Genomic DNA, 15,887 nt, shown 5'->3' with positions numbered 1-15,887 from the left:
ATTGTGTTATTCAGGAAATTGTGAATCAGGTTAAGTTATCATTCGATAACGATAAGTTGATTTTCCGCATTTGAGTTACTTAAAGTGATGTCCCGGAAAAGGAAGGTTTTAAAAGGAAACAATTTTATACATCCCCATTTCAAAAAAAAAATTTTACCCATTTTTCCGCAATGTTTTTGAGAAGTATTTTTCGGGGCGTTACAAACCTAATTATCATATATTTTTAGATGATGTCTCATTTTAGTGAATTAATTACTTTATTAAGTTTTGTGAGACTCACACCTAGGTTTATCTAACCTAGACTAAATATCTATGGCAAGCATCTTAGACTTCTAAAAAGATAATAAAGAATTATAACCTAAGTCTAATAAGTCACCACTTGAGTCCTCGACATGTTGTTTGTTGAATGATCTTCAAGCTTGTCTTTATGTTGGTCTTCATGTTTGTCTTCATCAAAACATAGATCAATCTCCAATGGTGCACTTCACTTTCAGGATCAATTTGGAGGTTTTTTGCTCCTTCTGGCTGAGGTCGTAGGTCTTCTGTATCTGCCCTTGCCTCTAGCTCCACTAAGTGCATGCCCCGTTGTTTTTTCTTGGGGGTGGTGCCCATACTGAAGTGTGGTTCGGTCGAAGACTCGTCTGATAGCAACTTCCTGCACTCTTTTGGTGTCCCCTAACTATGCATACCCGGAGGTCGGATGAGAGAAACTTCATGCAGAAGTGTGGGGTGGAGACTATTGCTTCGAGATGGTTGAGTGTTGGTCGACCGAGTATGGCGTTGTAAGCCGAGACACATTCGATGACTAGGAACTTTGCTTGAATTGTCCGGGTTAGAGGTTGTTCTCCAAAAGTCAACCATATATCAACATAGCCTCAGGGGGTGATTCTTTGTCCACTGAAACTGACAAGTTGTCCATCATACGGCAACAGATCTCCATCTTTGAGTTCCATCTTTGTGAGCAGGTCTTGAAACATGATAGTTCACCGAATTGCCTTGGTCAACAAACAAACGTCCCACCTTTTTATTATTCATTTTAGCGGTGATGACGAGGGGATTGTCATGACCGTGGACGACGCCTTCATAGTCATGGTCGACGAAGAAGATCGGGGGTGCTACTTGGTGGCCCTGATACTAGCGGGGTTTGCGGACAGTTGATTTCATGACCTCCCGGACATACCTTTTCTAGGCTGTCCTGGATGTACCACCAGCAGCGAATCCGCCAGATATGGTGTTGATGTCCACCGGACTCCGTTGTCGCCTATTGTTGGAGGGATAATGGTCTCTTCGGTCTCTGTTCGGAGGACGTTCTTGTTGATTTTTGGGGGTGAACATCTCCGAGGAGGACTGGATCGACGTAGAGGCGGTGATCGCTCTTGGTGGATCGACGTAGAGGCTTAGACCAGGTCTTCAATAGTGTCCTTCAGCTGGGTACATTCTTCTGTTACATGGTTAAAGAAGGTGTGGAAGTCACAATATTTGGAGCAGTCTTAGGTCCCTAATCTCCTACCTGAATTGAGTTTGGGGAGTTGGACTAAGTGGGTGGTCATAACTTCTTGCAAGATTCTAGTTCGGCTAGCATTGAGGGGGTGTAAGAGTTGTATTTAGGTTTTTTGGGTTGTCGGGGTGGATCATCTCGATGGTGTTCGTGTGTTTTTGGGTGTTTGGCTTCCCGTGAGGGGAGTTGGTATTCTTTATGCTGGATGGGTGGGCGGTTAGGATGGGTTTCTTCCAGATTCATGAATTGTTGAGTCATAGATCGGAGTTCTTCCATTGCGAGGTTTGAATATTTAGCCAATTCCTACCTGAATAGGCCATCCTGCAAGCCCATCACTAAAATATGCTCCGCCACCTCCAGGCTCAGGGTGCGAACCTTCATGGCCTCCAAGTTGAATCTTTCTAGGTAAGCTTGGAGAGGCTCATGGGACTCCTGCTGTATACAGGACAGGGTGTAGGAAGAGCGAGGCTACTCTCTACTTGTTGTGAAGCGGATGTTGAATTCGATGGCGAGAGTGGCCCATTGGTCGATATTGTTTAGTGTGAGCCGAGTAAACTATTGCAGGGAAGCGCGTTTCAGAGTGAGGGGAAATGTTCGGCACATGATGGGGTCGGTGGCCCCATGGAAAAGCATTGAGGCTTCAAAGGCATCTAGATGATCTTGTGGGTCACTTATTCCATTGTACTGTTCGATGTTGTTGGGTCGGGTAAGATGTTTTGGGAGTGGTGAAGACATAATAGTTTCTGTGAAAGGATGTTTTGCTCGTGAGGAGCTGTGGTCAGGGGTTGAATTATCTGAGGGGTTTTCGTGTTTCAGGGGCTACTAGCCTAGAGGCTTCGGCAAATTAAGCGGAGTGCTCATCGGCAACTGGTCGCGAGGGTCCATTACTGGGTTCTGGTCTATGTTGACGAAGGTCATCTATTAGTTGGGCATGTTGTTTGATAATTTGGCCTTGAGTTTGGATCATGTGGAGGAGTTGTTGGGTAGTGGGTGCTTCTGGGGTGGTGTTTGGGGGATGATTTTGGCTAGCATGGTGAAATGGTTGCACTAGTATTGGAGGTTCAATGGAAGGGTGTCATGATTCGGATTGGGTGGTTCTGCATGGCTAGGTGGTTGAGCTTGGTTACGGGTGGTCACCATGTTGTAGGTAAGTCACAGACAGCGCCAATGTTCTTTACTGTTAAGAATGAACGACGGGGACATGCGGAATACTGCATGAGATACTCAGGTAGAAGAAGGCAGCCCGAGGATGCTGGGCTAATAGATTCTTTTGAGGTTAACAGCCTGGGTATGACCGGGCTGGAACAATACCGTAAATCAGTTTATGTTTACACGTAGTTATATATTTTATTCAATAATTACTGTGGTTTTAACTTTAATTACTAATAATTTACATCCGATAAAAATAGAATTAATAGATGTACAAACTGGTTAGCTAATAAGAGTTTGTCTCAACAGTTCAGAGTGCATATATTTCATGATCCTGGTGAGTTATGTTCTTTTGTTCTTTGTGGTCCTCTTTACTTCATCTATTTTTTTTCTTAGTTTTTCTTTCGGTCAGGACTATCCCCTTTGGGGAAACAAAATTGACCGATAAAATGAATGTTAATAAAAAAAAATTACACTAACGTAAGCATGTCAGGCAAAATACTAATTTTATGGAGTAATGTGAAATGTTTAAGCCACTCAATATATTTTTTCATGTGAATTTAAGGATTAAACTTCATATGTTGTGCTTAATAACCGGCACTTATTAGTATATAAATTCATTTTTGATGTAATATTCATATTAAGTTTTTAAACTATCAACCAGTCATATACTTACTTATGTAAAACTAATCAAGTAGTTATTAAAAATAATTTTTAAAGTATGACAATATATAAATTTTATTGGTTTATATAAAAAAATGTTTCCCAACTAATAGTCAAAGATTAATCCAGTAGAGATAATAAAATCACATTATTTATATTAATACATATCAAATATCTGACATATTTAAAAATATACTTGTCATTGTTAAGCTTTCTTGTCAATGACAATGCATACTTTGATTTTTTATTCTTTCACGCTTCCCATACATTTTAAATAAATCTTTATCATATAGAATTTTTTGCTTTCTGTAATGGGTTGGATGCGATTTATTTAAAAATAAAAAAGTAGTTGGCAACTTGGCAAGGGCATATATGAGTCACAACCTCCCTGACCTAAATTCTAGATTCTAACTTGTAAATCATAATCGTGTACTATCCGTGTTGTGGAAATTTGACTCTCCACTCTCTCTCTCTCCTTATCGTATCAAAGCATTGCATCATATCACCTTCTTCTCTCCCTTTACCGTTCTTATCTGAGTCAGGCATGTACTCTTCAAGACCACCTATAAGTACGGCAATTCTTTATTTCTTTCAAACTTTGGACTTTTTAGCATTAACTTAACATTTAGACATTTATATTCTGAGACTTTGTTACACCATTAAGATATTAACTTAAGATTCATTTTAAGTAATATATAATGAATAACAATATAAAAAACTTATGATTAATGTTATATTAAACTCTTTTTATAAAGTATCGTTTTCAACAACATGACATTGGTATAGTAATGTAAGATTTTATTGGATTTTTAGATAGACCAAAATGTTAAACATTCAACTCATGGAAGTAACACTTATTAGTAGTAACAATTACACACCCTAAAAAAAATTGATTTAGTGGTATAAAATTCTACTGGATTTTCACTAATTGCTTTTAAATTTTAAACATTTGCCACTAACCTGAGGAATTATTTTTTTATTGAATTTTGGGAACATTTTTTGTTACTTTTAGTGTTGAAGGGGCCCTTTCTTTCGTACCAGCCGCACTTAAATCTGTCCTTCCTCATATAGTCCTCCACCATATGACATCTTCATTAGATAAAGAAAGAGACATCTCAAATTCCCATAATACCCTTCTCTTATAAACTGCACTATTTCGTCCTTACCTGTCCTTCTCCGTACGGATGACTTTGTTCATACAATAAGACGAAAACATCTTGCCTTCATTTTCTACTGCCTATGCAATAAAAATTGAAAATATAGACCTTTTCTTAGGGTATTCAAATTTCAAATAATATATTTAGAATGATTGAGGTAGTGAATGTTGGTAAAATTATTAAGAAATCAACTCATATGTATTGAGGATTTGAATATGAATTTCGTTATCCGTGTATTGGTTTTATTGATAAATAATTTCAAAATATTTTTAAAAGTGTTTATTGAGTTATAAAACCTATTATAGTTATAATCAACCATCTATGTCTAATTCATCATAACTTTTCTTTATGGAAAAAGAACGAAGGAGTTAGTATATAATAGGTAGTAATATATTACCCTTTTTTCCGATGACAAGTAATATATTATATTATTTTAAACATTTTGGATTTGGATCATTAATTGCATGTTTGGAATTGGATGGAGAAAATAGTTTTTTATTATTTTGAGAAACTTTTTCATACAAATTTATTGAAATGTAAAATGAGTTACTCCATTCTCACCTTTTAAACCCTTAAAAAAATTATAATGAGGTGCCGTCAAGTCAATGCAACAAAATGAAACACATTTTTAGTATTATTATGTTTCATTATATTTTACATTCTTCAAAACATTCAAGTATATGGTCCTCGGTTTGACCCATAGTTCATATTTGCAATTTTATATTATTGGAAGAACCTTTGATTTAACGTTTATTATAGAACAACTAATTTTTATAAGCTTAGAATATTGAAATATAAAAGCTTATGTTAATAAATGTTTACTCAAATGGAAGTGCATATATATATATATATATATATATATATATATATATATGAAATATGTTCATTTGGTTAAATAGAAATAATATTATTTTAAAATCAAGTTAAATATCTAAGCAACAGATTATGACATTCATAAAGGTAAAATCATGTCTTTCGATTAATAGAAGTCGGGCAAATCCACCATGCCTTTTTCATCTGGGATGATAACCCTCACAAATGTCTCAAGCAATTGTCTTAACCTGTTTCTCTAATTTCACCCAACTTATGCAATCTCGTTCACTATCACATTATATAAACTGTTTTTGGTACCGTGCCTGAAACAAAAATCATGGGTAGTACATGCCATGCGGTCAACGATCCCCTCAATTTTCCATGCCTAAGGGATTTCAAGTGTTGTGCCCCACTTGTAATTAAGGGTGAAAACATATCAGGTCAGACTTTACCATATTTGGTCTGACCTGTTAGTCTGTTTAAAAAAATTCAAAGCTTATGTGAGACACGTTTAAAAGTCTGAGCTGACCTGTTAACCTATTTAAAGGTCTATTATACTATTTAATATTAAAATAGGTCATTATGCATGTATTTAAATATGTTAATATTCATACTTTTAATTATACTCTTTTAACCATAACAATTAAGTTATATTTTTATATTAAAATTGTATAATATGAACATATTGTATAATATAACTAAATAGACTGAGTTGTTATCTTTAATAAGCCTTTTGAGTGGCTTAAAGCCTGATCTTACTTTATGCACGAGATTGAGAAGTAATTGCGGTTATTAGTATTGTCTTTGTCCTTTCTTAAAGCAGGAAGTCGGTTAACAATCAATGCAATCTCTTTTGTTATTAATTAACTTTCAATTAGAATAACTTTTTAACAATAAATAAATATATAGTTTAGCTAATAAAATTATTTTAGAATTTTAATAGCAAGATAATGACTGTAACCTATATTATTTTTTCCTCCGAGTTGTGAAATTGTTCCGATCATTAGTATTATATCTCAAAGTAGAAAGTCGATTCACGGCCAATAAAGTATCTATTACCATTAATTCTCTTTCCATTAATTAAATATTTTAATAATAACTATTTTAATATAGTTGCTTTTTAAAATAAATTTGACAATTAGAAGAATGATCAAAATTAGTATCGTCTCTTCCTTTTTATTCGGCTTGAGAAGTACTCGCGGTCGTTAACATTGTCGCTATAATATCTCGGATAGGGAGGGAGGTCTACTATCTACTTCTTATCTTCCAACATCAATTAATAAAAATCAAATCTATTAATCAATTTTCAATCCAGACTACACAGTCTTGATTTCTCTATTGCATAGAAGGATATATAGAAGCAATATAAATTCTTGTCGGAAACAAAAATAAAATAATTTTTTTTTGATACTTAATTTCTTTAGTAAAATAAATTTAGGGTATAAAACTTCACGTAGTAAGCGGGAGTATCATTTAATAGGACAAACGAGAAGTTAATACATTCCCTGATCCGCAATCAACTTATGAACTCATAATTTTGGAGCAATGACCATATTTTTCTAATTGGCCATAATAAAAAGTTTTTTATGTTTTAACCATGAAAAACATAGGGTAACTCCAAATTATTTGGAAGAGGTCAAAATTACTTTTTACCTATTTTTAAGTCATGAAATCTATGATCTATCGAGAATTGGATTGTGACAATGATCTTGTACACATTGTCAAAATGGTCTGACACATTATTATGTATCAAGCAAGTTGTGTCATCATTCAAATATCCACAATATGTTTCAAACTAAACAATAGAAATTTCAAAGTCTAAATTCAACAAAATATTAAAATAATTTCATATATTGCTAATACCCGTGGACATGTGTGCAACGATACTCATGCCAACCCATATATATTGCGAGTAGTTTTAAGAACTTATTTCAAAAATTCACAAGTACCCGTTTGTGAATCGCGCCTATAGGCATGTGAATTTTACCCACAGGTCCAAATATTTAAAAATAAAAAAACATTATCAGTACTTTTTGTGATGATTGACAATGTCTATCTTATTTGTGGTAATTTATATAACAATTTACAAATAAATGTAAGTTTGGAAGTTGGAATGAAAAGTTTGTGATAATATTTTTCTTAAGTTTTGCAAGAGGAATAACATAACTAAATCTATGTGATTTGAGATTTTAATTTTCTCAATTTTTGTTGTTGTAATTTAAACTTTTCTTTGTTGCAAATTGCAAACTTATGACCCTGACCAATGTTACAAAATTTGAGCCGGAAATTAAATTGAAAAATGTTACATATTAATTTAACTGGTTAAATTATTCAGTTGGATATATAATTAGTAAATGAAAATATTAGAGTAAATCAAAAGATTGGAGTAATGTTCTCCACTGTTTAGAAAAATTAAGTTAACCATCTGATTTGCTTCTCGGGTTGATCAGAAATAACATTGACATGCCAAAATTTTCACAGGACAAACTAATCCAACCCTCGTTCAATTATGATTGTGAACCAGAGTTGTTTGTAAGTTCAGTCAATGATCAGATCAATTAAACTATTTGGTCTGACCCTCATATCACTGACCCTAATAATCCATATCATATCTAGTTGGAATGGTTTAATTCAGTTTATAAACACCCTTAAATATCATAAATTTGATTGGAGCTTGATATTTTTGTTTACTTATGATGTTTATTTATCTCTTAAATCTAATCGACATCTCATTAATTTTTGTTTGTTTAAGACACTAGAAATGACATTTTATTGATATAAGATTTATAATTTCAATATAAATTTTCATTAAGTCACATAGACTTCATATAACAAGAACTTCTCACACCTTGTTAGGAATGATAATAAGGCGGATTAGAGCTAGGTTTGTACTTACCCAACCCAAACCCGAACTTAGTCGGGTTGAAAATTAAAGTACTACTCTCGAACCTATCAAATTTTGGGTAACCCGAACCTGATGGAAAACTCACCCACAAACTTGAAATACACAAAATCACCTTCAACACCAATCATCCAAAAACAATCATCTCCTTATCACATAAAACTCTTCACCGAACTGAAGAATAAACTCCATCACACAATAATAATTCATCACATCAATGCAGTTGAATACCAAAACAACAATATTATTCATATGCTACACCCATGCCATACAATTGCATAGGTTTTCATTCTATATTTTGGAAGTCCATATGTTGCAGATATATATAGGGATTTGTAAATATCAGTAATGTGTTTTTTCAGTTAGGTACATACTAGCATTGTATACCAAAAATTTGGATATAAATACCTTAATGTTTTGATGAATGAAACACATTTGATGAGAAGACTATTTTAGTAAATAGATTCTCCACATTATCAAACCCTTCATGGAGACTCATTCTCTAGAAACAAAATCCAGAAAGCCTTTTAGTAACACAAACATCCTTGCCTTGCTGATTTTGTGAAGATAGACCAATGGAAAGTGGATATGTTCCCTCTGATTCCTTATCAACCGGAACAAGGAGCCCTTCCATCCCCGAACATGTAGTTCATCCCCTACTCACCACAACTAGAGATGGCAAAATGGGCCTCCCGACCCCTTTTGCCCATGATTGCAAATGCCTGCAAAACTTTAAGCGGACGCGGGCATGCCCTCATTGACTTAACAAACAAAATGACATGTCATGCTCATCTTAAAACGGGCTAACGAACATGCGGGTAACCCGCAGACATTCATGAATAATTTAAAAATTAAAAATTAATATAATAAAATAAAAAGGAACTAAATAAAGCAGTTAAAAGACAACAAAATTTTAAAAGCACTTCCATATTATATATAAAGTTGACTAAATTATATTACAACATATTTTTTGAGACATTAAATCACATTACATCATAATTTATTGGAATTTTTCTTATTTTTGTCCATTACAAATGTCTGAGGGCTTCGCGGGCAAACCATCCGAGCAAAACGGGCCAACAAACAATTTTTATATGCTTTGCCCGTAAAAATTTGCGGGCTATGAGGGAGGGCCCACAAGCAATGCCTATTTTACCATCTATAACCACAACACTCAAACACTAATCTCATAGCATTATCCTAAACCCACAAAAATCTCATCGAACTTCAGTCGCATTTATGACTAAAACAATAAAACAATAAGAAAACTTTTTCATCCATCCCATTCAATACAATTGACCATTTTGATATTTCAAATATTTAGGCATTAAAACTAATTGAAATTTGAATGTAGGTAAAGTCAAGAATACTACAATTAAATATTTTCATAACGAACATAATTTTTTTTTTCTTCATCCATTTGATAAAATACAATGTCTGTAACACTCTTCCTAGAGGAGAGAACAAGACTTTATGGATTTTGTTTTCAGAGAATGAACCTCGATGAAAGGTTTAATAATGTGGAGAAAGAAATGAATTTTTGAATTATTTTTAATTCAGGTAATATATTTACAGAAAATAATCTTCTTATCAAACTCCTTCCAAATAAAATTAAGAATATTTGTATCAAATTTTTTGATACACAATGCTAACATATACCTAAATTAAAAAACATCTTACTCATATAAACTCGTATAAAACTCAAATTTAAACTCAATCACATCAAAATTTTTATTAAATTTGAATTGAGTTCAAACACGTAGTCACTTCTGTTTTCATTATAATCCTTAATCCTACACACTAAAATTCCATTAAAAAATTCAAAGTCGCTTGGAATATATTTTCACCAAGAGCCAACTCCAACGTGGTCACATGCATTTACCTAACTTCTGTAATTATGGAAGAAAAAGAAGGATGGTTTTGTCTTTATCCATACAATGGCATTTTGGTCCTATCATACATCTTGCCCATTTTCCCTAGTAACTCCCTCTCTCTTTCATCAACTAACCCAAAGCACAGATACACACAACACACAATAAATCTTCTTAACCGTCTCCTTCCCCACATAGCATTCTTCATTCTTCTAAAAAAAACTCACAAACTATGTTGAAAAAACAAAAGCTCCTTAAAACACAACAACACAATAAGAACACCGCATTCGAGATTCTCTCCGAAGAACTCATCTTCACAATCCTCGACTTCCTCGAATGGGACCCACTTGCCAAGAAATCATTCTCCTTAGTATGCAAATCCTTCTACTTCATAGAATCCAAACACCGCCGCACGCTGACGCCGCTCAGAACCGACCACCTCCCGGCGTTGCTTAACCGTTACCCGTCAGTTACCGACCTCGACTTCACGCTCTGCCCGCGCGTGACGGACAACTCCCTCGCGCTCGTCGCGGGGGCGTACGGGGACGCGCTGCGGCGCGTGGATCTGTCGCGGTCTAAGTTTTTTGGCGGGAGCGGGCTGTTGAGGTTGGCGATGAATTGCTGCAACCTGGTGGAGCTGGACCTGTCGAACGCGACGGGGCTGAGGGATGGAGCGGTGGCGGTGGTGGCGAGGGCGAGGAATTTGGAGAAGCTGTGGCTTGGGAGGTGTAAAATGGTGACTGATATGGGGATTGGGTGTGTGGCGGTTGGGTGTAGGAAGTTGAGATTGATTTGCTTGAAGTGGTGTGTTGGTGTTGGAGATTTGGGGGTGGAGTTGATTGCTATCAAGTGTAAGGAACTTAGGACTTTGGATCTCTCTTATTTGCCTGTAAGTTTTTCCTTTCTATTTCCAGGATGTTTAGCCGACTTCATTTATTGTTTTATTTCTATATCGGTATTTTTAGACTAAAGAAATACATGCTCGGACAATGTAAGAGTTTTATAAGCTATCAATTTATCATCCACCATTCATTTTTAACCATGATATACTATCTCTTCAAAAAGTAACCCAAATGTACATTCTTTTTTATATGGAGGTATCATGTTCAAAACAAAACTAATCCCCGGGCACGTGGCCACAATTTGAATACCATATTGACCCTTCCGGAGGCTAGAATGTGTAATCTGGTGTTCAATTTTTCATTGATGTTCAATTTGTCTTTGCTTCTGTTTTTGGGAATTGGAGGCCAGTCTTGTGGCTATAGAATATTCGTAGCTTGAGATGTTTTTTTTCCCTATTTGGTTTAATTACACTTGATATCTGTCTTTATTAAGAAATTATACTAACCTCCCTTCAGCTCAGCATAAGTGATAGCATAAAACTCAAGCGGGTTTGTGTAATTCTCTAACAAGAATAAATCTCGATATTATGAAATATGTCCTTATGGTTATATTTTTATTCTAAATTCTAACGTGGGAAAAAAGTGGGGTGTGATTAGAATTGCTAGGTTGGTTGTGTCCCAGGTTGATTTTTAAAGTTATATATTCATTTGTACTATTTCCAAATTAAGGAATTGGTATTTTTTTCCTTTCTTTTGTCAAGGGAGTTGTAATTATTTCTGATGGTTCTATGATGTGTAGAATCCGCCGAAGTAACAAAATAAATTAAGAAGGGTAATTTTGAAGAGTAAAAATAATAAATTGGTTGTTCTGTCAATTTTTGTTTATAAAGGTGACCCTAGAACCACTCTTAGGCCTCAAATTTGTTGATTTATTTATTGAATAGCTGTAGTTTAAAACTACGTTCAATTAGAGACTTTTGACTGTTCTCTTAAAAATAAGTTGAGTTGGTGCTTGATTGTACTTTTTTCGTCTTGAAGTACTTTGAAATGATCTGGTTGATAGAATTAGTTATATCTGTGTCATGTATTGTGCAGATCACAGAGAAATGCCTGTCATCAATCTTTAAATTGCAACATCTTGAAGATTTGGTCCTTGAAGGATGCTATGGCATTGGTGATGAAAGCCTTGATGATGATGTCTTCAAGCAAGGATGCAAGACATTAAAGGTAAATGGGGATGTTTAACATTTTCGGTTATTGTTTTTCTATTAACAACATAGATAGCCCTATTAAATTAACAGTGTCAAATAACTCCATTTAAACTTAACAATAACATACCAATAGTTTGTTTTTTATTTATTTTACTATCAGGTTGACTGTGAACATGTGTATAACTAATCATACATTTTTCCTTTTTTGTTGTCTATAATGAAAGATGTTAATTTGTTGCACTTCTGACATTTTATGCAGTGGTTATAACATTTGATTGCATCAATCAATACCTTGTTCGTTTTACTTGCCTTCTAACTTATTTGTCAAATTCACTGCCTTTTACAGAAACTTGATATCTCCGGTTGTCAAAACATAAGTCATATCGGTCTGTCAAAGCTAACAAGCATATCTGGAAGTGTAGAGCAACTCATCTTAGCAGATGGTTCTCCTGTAATTTCCCAGTCTTCGAATTTTATTTATCTTTTTGAAACTTGAGGATGAGGATTTCAAATTTTCAATTGTAGCTAATCGTTGCCATTTCATTATCCAGGTGACCCTTTCCCTTGCTGATGGTTTGAATAAACTTTCCATGTTGCAATCAATTGTATTAGGAGGCTGCTTGGTTACTTCGTCTGGATTAAAGGCCATTGGAAATTTGTGCATTTCACTCAAGGAGCTGAGTCTAAGCAAATGTATGGGAGTGACAGATGAAGCTCTCTCCTTTCTCGTGTCAAAACATAAAGACTTACGGAAGCTTGACATCACATGCTGCCGCAAGATAACTGATGTTTCTATTGCCAGCATTGCAAATTCATGCATTAATCTCACTTCTCTCAGAATGGAGTCCTGTACTCTTGTTCCGAGAGAAGCATTTGTCTTGATTGGACAGAAATGCCAATATCTTATGGAGCTTGATCTAACAGATAATGAAGTTGATGATGAAGGTTCGCCTCTGTTCTATTTCTTTAGAGTTATTAGCAATCATATCAGCTGCTATACCTACTTACCTTCTCTTTCTGTAGGTCTTAAATCCATTTCTCGCTGTTCCAGGCTCTCAAGCCTGAAAGTTGGAATATGCCTTAACATAACTGACAGGGGACTTGCCTATATTGGCAAGTGTTGCTCAAAATTAAAGGAGCTGGATCTTTACAGGTTCGTGATTCAAATTTATGAGCTTTTGCTTTTCTAGTCAATAGATTGAGTAATCTATGTAGTCTTTTTGGGTAGAAGAAAAATTGAATTCTATGTAATGTCCTTTTAATTTAAACAAGGCATAAATAAACAAGTATCAAATGTGGTTGAGTTTTCAAGTTAAAATAATAAAAAAGTTAAATATATTTTGCCTTAGTCGTTACTCTTTACTAGTTAGTATTGATGTATTAATATCTAAAATTTGAATACATATGGAAATACAAAAAATCTAGCAAGCTTGTTTCGGTAAAAGTGGATTCAGTAGACTAGTCTAAAACCAGTCCCAGACCAAGCACATCCATAGTAGCTTGGCTTTTATTTATTTATTTTTAAGAAATAAGAAATGCAAGTACAGCATGAAGATCCTATGTTTATACTGTTTATAAAGATCACTGTCCATGGTCATCAGAGATTAGTTTTCTTTTTCAGGTCTACAGGAATAACAGATTTGGGCATTGCAGCAGTTTGTCGTGGTTGCCCTGATCTTGAGATGCTAAATACAGCTTATTGTACTAGCATCACTGATAGTTCATTATTCTCCTTGTCGAAATGCTCAAATTTGAAGACACTCGAAATACGTGGATGTCTTCTTCTTACATCTATAGGTCTGGCAGCTATTGCAATGAATTGTAAACAACTAAGCCGTCTTGACATAAAGAAGTGTTATAACATTGATGATAGTGGAATGATTCCACTGGCTCATTTCTCCCAAAATTTAAGACAGGTATTTTCCTCATTTTTCACTTTTCTGGGAAACATAAGCAATAAGAAATACCAGAAAGCTTTGCTGAGATTCTAATGTTATTATATTTTTGCCTGCTTTGCAGATAAATTTGTCATATAGCTCTGTTACAGAGGTGGGGCTTCTGTCACTTGCTGGTATCAGTTGCCTACAAAGTTTTACCATGCTTCACCTGCAGGGTTTGGTTCCGGGAGGACTTGCTGCCACCTTACTGGCATGCGGAGGGCTAACAAAGGTGAAGCTCCATCTTTCAATAAGATCTCAGTTACCTGAGCCACTTATCAGACATGTAGAAGCTCGTGGTTGTGTGTTTGAATGGAGAGATAAAGTGTTTCAGGTAAATTCCTGCCTGCTTTCCGATCTTAAATGGAAAAATATTAACTTTTTTGTTTAACGTATTAGTCTAACTCCTCGTGTTTGAAAAAAAAAAGGGATTGGGGAAATTTTGAGAAATTTGGATCCAACTCCTGTTTTTCCTCTAGCAATTATTTATGTGGCTTCACTATCCTAGCCCTCTATATATACTTATGCTAATGGGGACCAGGAGAAATCATTCAAAACTTTAAAGGAACAGTTAGGTGTTCAAGACTTCAAGGATATCCATAAAGTGAAGTATTGTTAATTTATTATCCAAGTTGTCTTGAAGTCAATTGTTTGTTTCGGAACATGAATTCTCATACTTATTCGGCTGGAACTTAAGGAGCAGGATTAAGTCCCAATTAGGTGGACTGATGTTGTATAGTTTTTTTTTACTTTTTTTATTTGATCACTGAGATTCTTGTGTTATATCATGGGCAGGCTGAATTGGACCCAAAATGTTGGAAACTACAGTTAGAAGATTTGATTCAATAGGATTTTCTCAGGTCGTTCGAACTGAGGTCGAGAAAGAAGACATGCTCATAGCATTCAAAATGCAAGTTAGTGATGAATCTCGCATGTCTCGATGATAATCAAAACTCATCAACTTCTCAACCCTGGATGCTAGAGGAAAACTGAAAAAAAGCAGCCTGGAAGATGTTTGAAGTATACTGTTTTGTATTTTGGAGGCTATACAGACCCATGAAAGGAGATATTAATCATTTATCCTCCCATAACCCATGTAGAAAAATAATTTTTATATGCAATCGTTTTAATAGCTCATGCAATTATCCTATCCTTTGTAGACCCACAAGGGTGGCTCAAATGGTTATGGACTTGTGCAGTTTCAGGAGTTTGAGACTGTTGAAAAGCACTTGCATGGAGGGGAAATATTTTATTTTCTCAGTGAAAAGCAAGGGCAATCAAGTGTATAAAAACTTTGTAACCTCTTCTAATTCTTGTATGGATTGTTACAACTCAAGTAATTTTGTTGTCCTTGGTTGATTGTTGAAGGGGCAATCTTTTTTTCCACCTTTCTGTGAACAGCAGGGGAATCAAGTGTATAATCTGTAACCCCCTTTATTTGTATTGGTCCCAAGTGGAACTGGTCAAAGACAAAGAATGGATGTTTCAGAATTCAATTAGAGTTGTTAATTTTGTTAACATCTTTTTGTGGAGTAATTAATTTCCTGGTGTACCCATTGTGTTTGCTAGGATTCCCTTACCCAAATTCTCACGCCCTGAATAGTGAATAGAAGCTGGAGGATTCCTCTCAATTCTGCTAGAGTGAGCAGTGAACAGATCTCATTTTTGGAAGCTTCAGCGTTCAAAACATTTATATTAGGAGTGCACACTTGTTTAACCATTTTCTTTTTTTCTCCATCGTTATAACCATAATTGTTATCATCATTATTGTTATCACCACCATTGTTTTCGTCATCTACACCGTTCTCATCTCATCTCCACCCTTACCGATGTTGCAAGAGACA

The 15,887-nt window shown here is 34.9% G+C and overlaps 1 protein-coding gene across 3 annotated transcripts; it reads left to right on the top strand.

The window, feature by feature from the left end:
• Positions 10,167-15,429, top strand: LOC109349953 (F-box/LRR-repeat protein 3-like). Of its 3 annotated transcripts, XR_002108056.1 has the most exons (9): positions 10,169-10,942; positions 11,991-12,122; positions 12,453-12,557; positions 12,658-13,051; positions 13,130-13,259; positions 13,728-14,022; positions 14,126-14,377; positions 14,839-14,969; positions 15,058-15,429. XR_002108056.1 is itself a non-coding variant. In XM_019591048.1 (8 exons), exons 1-8 carry the CDS (start codon positions 10,286-10,288, stop codon positions 14,487-14,489), a joined length of 1,983 nt encoding a protein of 660 aa, XP_019446593.1. In that variant the 5' UTR covers positions 10,167-10,285; the 3' UTR covers positions 14,490-14,606. The 3 variants fall into 3 exon arrangements, 2 of the variants coding, with proteins under 2 accessions (XP_019446593.1, XP_019446580.1); XM_019591048.1 differs by lacking the exons at positions 14,839-14,969; positions 15,058-15,429 and adding an exon at positions 14,472-14,606 and having other exon boundaries at positions 10,167-10,942; XM_019591035.1 differs by having other exon boundaries at positions 14,839-15,379.

Source organism: Lupinus angustifolius, chromosome LG01 (genome assembly GCF_001865875.1).
Source record: "Lupinus angustifolius cultivar Tanjil chromosome LG01, LupAngTanjil_v1.0, whole genome shotgun sequence".
Lineage (NCBI taxonomy): Eukaryota > Viridiplantae > Streptophyta > Magnoliopsida > Fabales > Fabaceae > Lupinus > Lupinus angustifolius.
The sequence above is the reverse complement of the archived record's forward strand: the minus strand, read 5'-3'. Positions and strand labels throughout refer to the sequence as shown.

What these genes read in the sequence shown, in the direction of transcription:
- LOC109349953 (XM_019591035.1), top strand. Translation starts at nt 10,286, where the DNA reads ATGTTGAAAAAACAAAAGCTCCTTAAAACACAACAACACAATAAGAAC. An exon ending in TAATGAAGTTGATGATGAAG is followed by an intron (nt 13,052 to 13,129) that starts GTTCGCCTCTGT and finishes CTCTTTCTGTAG; the next exon opens with GTCTTAAATCCATTTCTCGC. An exon ending in TCTCCCAAAATTTAAGACAG is followed by an intron (nt 14,023 to 14,125) that starts GTATTTTCCTCA and finishes CCTGCTTTGCAG; the next exon opens with ATAAATTTGTCATATAGCTC.